Source organism: Musa acuminata, chromosome BXJ2-3 (genome assembly GCF_036884655.1).
Source record: "Musa acuminata AAA Group cultivar baxijiao chromosome BXJ2-3, Cavendish_Baxijiao_AAA, whole genome shotgun sequence".
Classification (NCBI taxonomy): Eukaryota; Viridiplantae; Streptophyta; class Magnoliopsida; order Zingiberales; family Musaceae; genus Musa; species Musa acuminata.
Genome location: NC_088340.1, coordinates 8,500,783 through 8,511,967, shown reverse-complemented (window position 1 = coordinate 8,511,967; position 11,185 = coordinate 8,500,783). Strand labels below are relative to the sequence as shown.

At 41.1% G+C, this 11,185-nt stretch overlaps 1 protein-coding gene across 2 annotated transcripts; it reads left to right on the top strand.

The window, feature by feature from the left end:
• Nucleotides 1-2,626: 2,626 nt before the first annotated feature.
• On the top strand, nucleotides 2,627-10,413 carry LOC135582984 (uncharacterized). 2 transcript variants are annotated; one of them, XM_065098869.1, is made up of 4 exons: nucleotides 2,627-2,817; nucleotides 3,895-4,248; nucleotides 4,904-6,095; nucleotides 7,322-10,413. In XM_065098869.1, the coding sequence occupies exons 2-4, from the start codon at nucleotides 4,100-4,102 to the stop codon at nucleotides 9,998-10,000; spliced, it is 4,020 nt and encodes a 1,339-aa protein (XP_064954941.1). In that variant the 5' UTR covers nucleotides 2,627-2,817; nucleotides 3,895-4,099; the 3' UTR covers nucleotides 10,001-10,413. The 2 variants fall into 2 exon arrangements, with proteins under 2 accessions (XP_064954941.1, XP_064954942.1); XM_065098870.1 differs by lacking the exon at nucleotides 2,627-2,817 and adding an exon at nucleotides 2,824-3,026.
• Nucleotides 10,414-11,185: the final 772 nt, after the last annotated feature.

Below are 11,185 nucleotides of genomic sequence, written 5' to 3'. Positions count from 1 at the left end.
GCGCCAGAATGATGGTGCATGCAGCATGCATCGGTCGCAGGACACAGCCCATCTTGTCACGGCTGATGAAGAGGTACAGTGTCCAGAAATCATTCAGATTTGCAAATATTGTAGGTTGGATGATATCCCTGTCTGTGTTCTCTCGTGTGCCAGTGCCAAATTATCGGATCATTCGGTGGAGTGGCTTCAAAGCTCAATAATCAGTTCAAAGATTAAAGATTTGGCACAAGCAACAAGTTCGTCCAGTGACAGAAAGAGCTGATATGTGCAGTTGTTTGATATGCTAACACAATCGTGTTGATTGGCCCAACAATCCAATATCCTGCTTGTTCTACACCGAGACTAATATATCTCCTTGTTTATGCTGATTTCTAGTAGCCTTTTCATCAGCTTAGAACATATCGTTATTAAATGATGTGGTTTAGTTAAGCTGGAAGTATACGCAAGCAAATTTCTTCATTATTGTGATCTTCCTCTGTTACTTCAGACGCCACACTTGCTTCTTGTCCTAAGAGATAGTCAAACTCTAATCATATTTTAGTGTAGTTCTTGTTCCAAGGAACAATTGCTCCCAACCATCCGTCCTAGGAGAAGTATCTTTAATGGCGGATGCAAGTCCCACTCCATCGGTTCGATCTTATCAAGGGATCACATCCACCATATCAAGGAAACAGAAGGTGCCTTTCGCAAAGCTGCACCCCCCCATCCTTGTCCCCATCTCCTCTTTCCACAAAAGGAGGGCCACCATGGATGTATCTGCTTTAAAATATGAAAAGTGGGGATGGGGAGTCCTGGAAATTTCGGCTCCGCATTAAAATAAAAAGGCATTATCACCATTTCCAACCCAAATATGATGATGAGTGGGGATCAGAACTCTCTCTCTCTCTCTCTCTCTATCTCTTTCTCTTTCTTTTTATTAATAGGTAAAAGTGATGTCACAATTTGATAAGATCGCTTCACGGGGAAAAAGCATCGAAACACCACACATGCACACCACCCATCCTCATCCTACTCCTTGAAGAGATAGCTCCACTGCAGAGTCATTTCAAGGCACCATTGCAACCAAGCCACTTCAATTTGATAGGCGATCATTCTATAAGAACTCCAGGGCTGATTTCTCTGTTGAGTCCTTGTTGCAGCTAAAACTTTACCTGTTTCATAAGCCAACTGAGATTAGCAGCAAGGTGTTCTACAGAAAAGATCAACAGCCAGGCAGCCAGCAGTGGTAGTACTTGTCCTGTTCTGAGACTGACTGGCATCAACTTCCTCTGTTTTATTCATCTACAATCATGCTGAAATATATGACTAGGTTGAGGCTGATCTGTCTTACAGGACATCATAAGATCCTCTCCTAATAAATGATATGAACAGCATCTACATCTTTGTTAGATCTTACCGTGTACTGCTACAATTAAAATCAATAAATCCCTGTCTGCAGTGATTGTCTGTCAATTAATAGAACAATAAAACTCAAGGCCCATCAATTTTGACTTAGCGAGAAGCAAACAGTGTTCTTCCACTGTTGCCTCGGTGTAAAATACCCTATCGGTAGGGATCGTACAGGGAAAGTCTATGAAGAATGAGTTACTCATCTTTCTCGTTCTCCCAGTTATCTAAAGGAGCGTTCAAGTGGGATGGCGTGATGTGGATACGTATTTTTTTTTGTGTCTCCTTGACATGACAAATTCATGGACAACAGCAAGCCATCGACGTTGAAACTTCACAACCATGTACAGATGCACGAATTCTACTATCAATGATCACATCTTTAATCGCCTTCCTTCCTATTATTTTATTGCTTGTCAAAAATGGTGGTGCCTCATGTGGGAGAACTCACACCTCAAAGATTCAATTTAGCTTAATTTCCCAGTATATACCCTGAAGTTTTAGCAGTTCACCAAAATGATCATATTTCATCCTTATATAATGCAATAATTACCATTAAAGTGGGAAATTTTCAGTGATGTTATGTAATTATATTAGGAAATTAGAGAGCTACTACAAGCATTTACTCCGGTACACTGATTACCTACATTAACTGAGACAGCCAACAACTAAGCTACTCTGGAAAGCTGATTGATTCCCCATCACCTTCTTGCCAGAACATCAGGGTCCCACTCCTGTTCTTCTTGAGGAGGATCCACATAGATGGGGGCCCCAGTAAGAGGTCATGCGGCACTAGCTTCCATCCACAATTGATGCATAGAAAATGTATATATTTATTGCTCGTGAAACAGAGAGTTCCTTAATTTTGTTTTCTACTCCAAACCAAACAGTTATAATTAAGGATAAAACACCATGGCGATACAGGATCTAGCAAATCTTAATGTGTTGGATTAGAGAGAGAGAGAGAGAGAGAGAGAGGTAACTTAGACACCAAGTTGTTGTTCTGGGGGTATTCAACATTAGATTACTTTGTAATGGCATTTTCTTATATCTTAGGCGTGAAGTACTTGGAAGAAGAGGAGAAGCTTATGGATGAGACCCGAGACGCCCAAAGTTACACAGGGTGGTAGTAGACCGAGGAGGAGAGAGAAGAAAGGGTGCATCTTGTAGTTTTACTGCAAAGGCAGGGTCAAAGTGATCACCTCCTTAGTTCACTTAGGACGATGAGAAAAAGAAGGGTGAAGATAGCAAAGCTTGCAAGAGTTGGTGTGGGATAGGACAGCTCCCTGAAAACTCCATTTTCTTTGCCCCTCTTCTCCCTCCCCTCCTCTCTCTCTCTCTCTCTCTCTCTCTCTCTCTCTCTCTATCCATCTCTCTCTGGAGTTGCTGGTGCAGGCCTGCTTTTGGTGGAGAACCTGATGCCTTGGATGGGTGAGTGGGCGGTGTAATCTTATCTTTTATTTCCTCTCGTCTGCAAACTGTGTCGAGAGAGAAGAAGGAGAAGGAAAAGCTGCCTTCTTTCGCCTCATCCGTTATCCTCATCTTCTCTTCCTCTCCGATATTTGTTTTACTGCCCTCTTTCTCCTTTCCCGGTCCGAAACGAGGTTGACTTCTGTGCTTCCTTTTGCATCCGTGAGGAGGTAAGCTTTGAGGCCGTGGGTTTTCATGCGATTTTGTGTAGTTATTCTCAATCTTGGTTTTGAGCTCTCTTTTCTTCTGTCTTGCACACAGTTCTTTTCCTCTTCTTGTTTCCTATTCCTATTGGGGTCTTCAAGAATAACACAAATGGTCGTAGGATTTCTAAAGATTTTACGGTGGCGATTCCAACTCTGATTGATTTCCCTCTACTCGCTTTTATTAATTATTCTTATCCTTTCGGCTGTGATATTGGGATTTCTTGGAGTCCCAATCAACCACTAAAAGAATGTGGAAACAGCTTCTTTTTCTCAAGATTTGATTTCGGCCAAGTGTTTGTGATGAGCGCTTGCGTAAGCACCCCCTTTTCTCCATCTGTTTCATCCTCGGCTTGGTTCTCTCAAGCTATGTTTGTCATATCATGACATCTTTTCTCTTCTTCTTTCTATTTTCTCCATGAGCTTCTTTTGAAGAGGGAGGTTCGTCACTCCTTTGTCTATATTTTCGCCTCCTCAGTGGATCGTTCTCTTCTTCTTGCTTCTTCTCATCATTTCATGTGCTGGATTTGTAGAGGGAAAAAAAAAAGGTCTAATCTAACTTCTGTACCCTTTTGTTCTCATCTGATCTCTTCAAACAACAGCTTCTTCGAGCATGCTTTTCTTCACATAAAATGATAAGAGGACTTGAAGTTCCTAACATCCGATGCTTGATCTCCTCTATCTCTAGTTGGGACTGAGTTGCTTCATCTCCCGAGAAGAGACCTCAGTAAAATCATTGTTAGGTCTACATGAAATAATGCTCTGGAAGCATGATCAAGTTCCCTTTCTTTTAATTGATTGTTAGTTTGATTTTCTTTTTCGTATCATGTTGCAGGCATCAAATCAGGTGAGGAGAGGAAGAAGGTTAGCTCTTCTTCTGTGGGGACTTGGTGTTCTATTTGTTTCTTTTGAGGGGTTGCTTGGGAGTTAATATCCTTTGTTATGCTGGAGGCTAAGCATAAGAGAAAGCCCAGTAGCAGCACAACGCTTGGGCTTGTACTGTTGGAAGATCTAGGGATAACTGACAAGGCCTTCCTCAGATGTTATCGATTGATAACCCTTCAGATCCTTCATGTTCCTCCAATCTTTCAGCACTGAACTCTCATGAGGGGGCTTCTGAAAAGCTTGACAGCCAGGAGGCAAAAGCAGTAGTCCTCCAAGATAATCCAACCTCCAATTTCTCTATTAGGTAGCTGCTCTCCTTTTTCCTTGGTATCTTATTGTTTGCTTGCTGAGAATGTGGTTGGGTATCCCTGGAAATGGTATATTTTCTTCATTTCTTTGGTTCTCCTGAAGATACTTTCCCATCTCAAGCAGCTAATGATGGACATCTAATTTGTTCATATATCTTCTTATGTTCCTAAAGCAGCTCTATCTCACTCTAGTACATTTTGACCCACTGATAATTTGAGGGGTTTTCACCTCAAACAGAATGTTTTGCACTGAAGATCCACCACCTATATAAGTTGATTTTTTGTCGTGGGCTTCATCTCACCTTTTAATACTTCTACTGTCATACTCTTTTCTCATATGGTGATAGTCTGTTATGCGACTTAAGTAATGATATCATTTAATTGGAAGGTTGTACTTTTCTCAGTCTGTGTAGGTTTGTTTACACTTCACGGCATCTAAGCTATGTGAAACGTTTTGTGATAAATAGTTCCTTGATTAGGAGTTGTCTAATTTTAGCAACTAACATGTGGTATAATTTGACTATGATGGTAGAACTTTTGTCGCACATTTGAACCTCCATATTCGGCTCGCTTATCTGGCCTTACTTTGAATACAAAGTTGCAGATTTATGTCTGCAATTCTACTTGACGGATCACATGATTTTATTTCAGAGATTATGTTCTTGCATCAAGGAACAAGGGCATCGAGTCAAGTTGGCCCTTTCCGCAGCAGTTCCTGCAACTCTGCGTGAAACATGGTTCCAAACCTATATTGCCACCTTTCGAACCTCCTCATTTGGTGAGAACCCAGTGCGTAAGCAAGCCGGCAGAACCTCAGCCAGTTGCATGCTCAGAACCTGACAGTATCTTAGCAGATGATGTTTTGCTTGAGCCTTTATGTGTTAGTCCCTTCGGTAGGAAGCCTGCTAGTGTCAGATCAAAGTTACACTTGCCACTAAAGGAGATCATTCCAAACTCTTCAGACCCAGCAGTATCATCTGAGGTTGGGAACACTACAGTGAATGAAAGAACAAAATTGGATGAACTGATCCATCTTGATGCCAAAAACACCTTGACGGTGAGAACTCATCATCCAACTGAAGAAACTACTAACAGGATTTCTGAAGATACTGTCCTGGTGGCAGAAAGTGGAAGTGCTTCTGAAATACCATCGGAATTATGTGCTCCTGAACCTAGCCAAAATTCTGACAAGTTATGCAAGCCTTTGGAAAAGAAGTGCAGGTTGAAAATTAAATTGGGTGCCATTTCGAAGACCAGCCAGCTGGACAACATAGCATCTTATATCAAAGTTTCAGATCCTATGGCTTCAAAAGTTTGCCCAGTTTGTAAGATATTTTCTTCTACTTCCAACACCACTTTGAATGCTCACATGGATCAGTGTCTCTTCATGGAGTCTAATACAAAAAATATTTTGGGTGAACTCCCAAAATTTAAAGTCAAACAAAGGAAGAAGAGGTTGATGGTAGATATTTACACGACAGCTCCCTGTTGCACTCTCGAAGACCTTGATAGGAGGAATGGTACAAACTGGGCAGTGGAACTCGCTTTGCTGGCTGCACCAACTACTGATGTTGGTAATGGGACCAAGAGAGCCAAGTTGTCAACAATGGAATCTATAGATGACGGGAATGAATCTGCAGTTTATGTTGATTCAAGTGGCATGAAAGTAAGGATTCTATCGAAGTTTCATGATGCACCATTGGAGAACAACCTTAAGTTGAGGAAGCATGCAAGAGACGTGAAGGCACTCAAAAGTGTTTTGAATGGGAAGAAAAAGAATTTCAAATCAAAATACTCCAAGAGTATGGAAGTGAAGACACAGAAAAGTAATATGTCATTCAAGGTATGTATAGGATTCTATAGAGAAAAATATGACTATATTCGAGTACTCAGACTAGCATTCATCATCATTAAAGTTGATATTATAAACCTAAAGCAGTTACTGAGGGCATATGTAAGAGCTTAGATGGGAAGCCAGTCAATTGTATGCTGTGAAAGAAATTTAGTTTGACCACCAGCATGCATGAGAAAGAGAAAGTCTAAAGAAAAGAAATAATTCTCTACTGGAAAAATAAAATGGTTTAAGAGTGCTTAGATGTATTAGAACCCAAAACATGAACTGTGGAATTCCTGGTAATCTAATTCAGCGAGTGGTATGGTCAGATAAAATTGAATGCATGAGCCCAACATTTGAAAAGGCCAAAAGGAAAATAAAAATTAATAAGGGGAAAGAAGAAAGGGGCAGAAGCTAGATGGAAGTCGCTGGAAAAAAAGGACAAGGATGTAGAGGGAAGTGATTGAGAATCTTGGAGAGAAATGCTCAAAGAAAATAAAGAATTCAGATGGGGCTCACATGTAAAGGGTGGTTAGCGAAATTATCAAATGAAAGGATGATAACTGTGGAGTTGACAAATTAAAAAGAGGAAGCAAAAGGAAAGAAATTATTTCACATTAGAGAACAAGGTTGTGGGGGAATGCTTACATTTTTACTTGCTGAATAATAGATGTTACATGGCTTTTGAGTTAATTGGTCTCCAAACTTCCTGCCCTCATAATGTACATAATTCTTATATAAGCTGATCGAACATCGATTCCTTTATAGCATTAATTGAATTTTTCCCTAACAAATCTGAACCTACTGAAAATATGAAGATACATCCATGATTTTGAAATTTTTTTGGCTGATCTTATCAAAATTGTTAGTAGTTTACTTTCTGTTATTTTGGAACTCCAACTGTTTTTTCAGTTTTAAATTTCAAATAATCGATGAAATTTTCTCAATCAGTATACTGATGGTTTGTCACCAGCCACGCAGCTACTATATTAAGATTCAAGTTTTGTGTTTTCTAGTTTTCCAACTTTAGCAGCATCTTGTACCCAAATTTTCAGTTCTTTTCCATTAAGTCATTTCAAGAATGGTAAAATACTTTTTTTTTTTCTGTGGAAACTTGCTTTTGTACCATGCTTGTGTTCCAGTTGAATTTCTCGTCCAATGTAGTGTTCTTACTTTAATTTTCACGACAATTGCTGATACAATTCATAACATGAGTCCAATAATGTCATATCCAGTTTATAGCCACACCTGAAGGAGATCATAGATCAGCCGATCAACAGCATAGTGAAACTCAGACATATAAATCATACTCAGAAAACCAAGTCAAGAACACTGCTGCAACTTCAAGGCAATGGGTGCACACTATACAGCCAGATCTTGAAAAAGGTCTCATCAATAAAGGCAGGAATATCAGCTTGGAGAGGACTGTCTCTGTAAATAGGACCATACTTGCAGAGAATAGCCAATCAGAACCATGCAACTCTTCTGCTGTAGATGGTCACCAGAATAATTTCTCTAGGTCATCTGAAGTCGATACTGGTTCCCCAAAAATGAAGAGAATTGATTGCCTGTATAATGACTTCGACCGCATGAATGATGTGAAGATTAAGTCTTCAGAACCACTTGCTTCCAGTTCCAGACATTCCTCAAAAGGTACCAAAGCTCTCCTCAAATTGTCAAAGTCAGTTGATAATTGCCAATCTCTGAAAACCAAGTCAGTGGAGGATGACTCGTGCGTGCAAACTAAGTACAATAAGTTTTCTAATTTGGCAATGAGACCACTGGAATGCTCCCCTTCCATGTTGAATGAAGCTACTTTCACTTCAAAGAAGAACATTTTAGTAAAGAGATCATACTTCCATTTGGAAGGAAGGAGAGGTGAAGCAATTCAGAGACCCTCTATGTTCCTCAAGTTTCGTAAGCACAGATCCATTTTGAGAACTGGTAAGAGAGGACCATCATATTTGCCACCCATGAATGGAGTGCATGGACCTACCAGAAGTTTTGGTCTTAATATTACAAGGAAAAACAGAACATTATGCACTCGTCAGTCTGGTCTGTCAAGTAAGTTCATAAGGTCTGAATCAAAAGTCATGAACCAAGGGTCTCCAAGCCAAAGCAATATCCCAGAATATGAGAAACAGGAATCCCCAGACACGTTGGAAGAGCAGAAACACAATAGATTGAATGTGCTGGCACTGAGACCTGGATGCCATGATCCTCAAATTGAAGATTCAGATATGCAAATAGAAGTTCCAGATTCTGAAGCTGCAGAAAAAGTTGTTGCTGATGACTTTGTGAACGCAGATAGCCTAACTTTCAGCACCCAATCATACTCTTGCCCATGTGCAGATGATGTACAGTCTATTTCTGGAAATGAAGTCCATGTACAACACTTTAAACAAAGATCTGATCAGCAAGAAACCGTTTGCGATGATGTATCTTGTAATGAAATTGACCACCAAGATTTTCAAATAGTTGAAGCTGCAGATAGAGGTGTGGAAGACTCTTGTGCGGTTCAACCTACAGATTGTCAGGCTGAAATCACGTCCGTTCAAGATTCTAGTGGTTGTTTAAGTACTCACCGGGATGTGGAGCTTGAAGTACCTCGTAAAAGCCCATCAGTAACCTCATTCGTAGTGACAGCAGATCATGATTTGTCTGGTGACAGTGGACCATCTGGATCACCACTTTCTACTGGATCAACCATATCCCTAACATCTTCAGAAGACTCCAGACTTAAAGACTCAGCGGAAGAACCCTCACTGAGAGCCATTGCTGTTCAAGATAGATTGTGCTTAGCCTCACAAACTGCTGGAAGCATCAGAGCAGCTGAACAAAGAATGTCTAGTGGGAGGAATGAAGAGCTTAAGGAAGATCTTCCATCAAAAGTACCTGGGGTTGGACAGCCTTTCTGCTGTTCATGTTGGGAGAGCATCTCAAAAGATTCACAATTATCGAGGCAAAATGGAACTTCCAGGAAATCCAAGGCAAGTCAGATCTCCAATCTGTTCATCGGACCAAGTATCTCTTCCTCTTTTGGTACATATCCAAATTGGAGAACTGTTCTTCCAGCCAACCCCGGATTGGAATCATCTGATCTGTCCATTTCCATGAACAATTCACTGGATTCTGCTGCAAAGTATCCAACCTGCATTGATTTAGGTTCTCCAAGCCCATCACCTCAGTCTCAGAACAAGTCCACTTCCAATCCTGTACTGCGGTTGATGGGTAAAAACCTAACGGTTGTGACCAGTGAGCAGCTTGTGCAACCTCAAATTACTGCTTTAGACTTTACACCGAATACGAATTCTGTGTCTCCTGGATTTTCTTCGACCAACAACCTCTTGAAGAAAGAGGGTTCTGCACAGCACTATGATCAGCTATGGTTCGGGTCTCCCACCATTGGCCAAGCTCTATCAACTGGTGATCACCAAATGCTTCCACATTTGTCTATTGTGGAAATGGGCGGTATTGCAAGGTCCCCATTTTATAGTTGGACAACAAAAACAGACCAACAGACTTGGCAGGCGAAACCTACCGAAAGGCCAAACTTCTCTCAATCTTTAATGGATGCAAGAATTGTCACTGATGACCCTCACTTCGGACAGGAGAATGAACTCAAAGGCTTGGTTGCAGGTACAGCAAACTCTTTACTGCTTGCATCTGGTCCAAGTCCTTCGCTTCAGAGATCGTTCTCTTACTTTTCATCAGAAAGCCAAACTAGGAATATCTCAGGAGGACCAGGGTCCTTGTTCCCTAATTGTTTGCACCAAAAGGATGATGCCAGTCTCTTGAATCAAAGAATCAATTCAGAAGGTCAGGGGCACCTTCTACTTGGCCCTTCTATTTTCCAGTCACCTACAGCAGGTCAAATGGCCCCAACAATGTATTATCCTCCACTCCTGCGATGATCCTGATCGTGTAAAAATGCCTGTATAACAGCTTAACATCAAGGTTCAGGTAGCAGCTACATTCATCGCCAGCTCACATTCCTGAAACCAAACATGTTCACAGATAGCTACCAAATACACCCAGAAACAATTGAGCAACTTCATCTTTCGATATGGTTCTTTAGCGGTGGGGAAGTATCTGGTTGACAATACAGGACGATGCTGGCAAAGATCTGACTGTCGAGTTTTGCTAGGTATGTATTTAGTTTGAGACTCTGAAGGCATCATCAGCCAAGATAAAAGCTTTTGTATTCCGGGAAGTCGTAACCTTTAGCTTTGATCAAGAAATATGTATATTTGCATGATCCATGCATCTAACTATATCTTTTAACTGGCAATAATACTCCAACTATCGCGTGTTTTTTATCCTCCAACTTCCTGTCATAAATGTTATATTGCTTAGCTGCTCAATTAACGTTGTTATTGACATCAGTAGATACAGACTAAATCTAAGAACGTTGTATTAGTTCATCATTTGACGTCTCCCGTTGACTACTTTTTGAGCTTACCAAATGGACATCACGAAATCTAGTTTTGTTATTGGAATGTCCATGAACATAAATCGATTGCACATCCACGCAAAAACTCTTAGAATTGCATCGACATTGTCGCACCAAATGATGAGTGGTTTAGAGTGTAATGTTCGTCACAAGGTCTCCTTAGACCTTGTGTTTGCATGCGTTCCCTATTTCTCTTCTTGTGATGAGGTAGAGAAAGGAAAAGGGCAGCAATTCCATGAACTCATCATCTTATGTGTTCTTGCAATATCATTACCAGTGCAACGTGATGCTTCATGCACCTGATCTTGGCACGCATTTAGAGGGGGGAGGACCACTTGGAGACGGGGCCCCACAAGCGGGGTAAGGTTGAGTGGTCCTGTGACGCTGTGACGGGCTGACGGAGGAGTTTGGAGCGTGGTGGGGCGCCGAGTGGGTGGAACCTTGCAGGCACCAACTTAATTCTGTGGGGCCCGGGCTCGTGGTCCAACACACTTCTTCCACGTAGGATGAAAGACACAGGCATTTACACCGTGGGGGCAAAGGTTGCCCTCTGGTGAAAGTTCTTTTTTCTCCTCGAGTCAATTCAAAAAAAAAAAAGAATTAGTGAGAAAGAGAGAGAGGATTACCATTCACAATGAAGGACAAA

Bases quoted from the DNA above. Each gene is read 5' to 3' on its own strand.
- LOC135582984 (XM_065098869.1), top strand. From the start codon at position 4,100: ATGTTATCGATTGATAACCCTTCAGATCCTTCATGTTCCTCCAATCTT. The intron at 4,249-4,903 runs GTAGCTGCTCTC...ATTTTATTTCAG, and splicing joins ACCTCCAATTTCTCTATTAG to AGATTATGTTCTTGCATCAA. The intron at 6,096-7,321 runs GTATGTATAGGA...TGTCATATCCAG, and splicing joins AAAGTAATATGTCATTCAAG to TTTATAGCCACACCTGAAGG.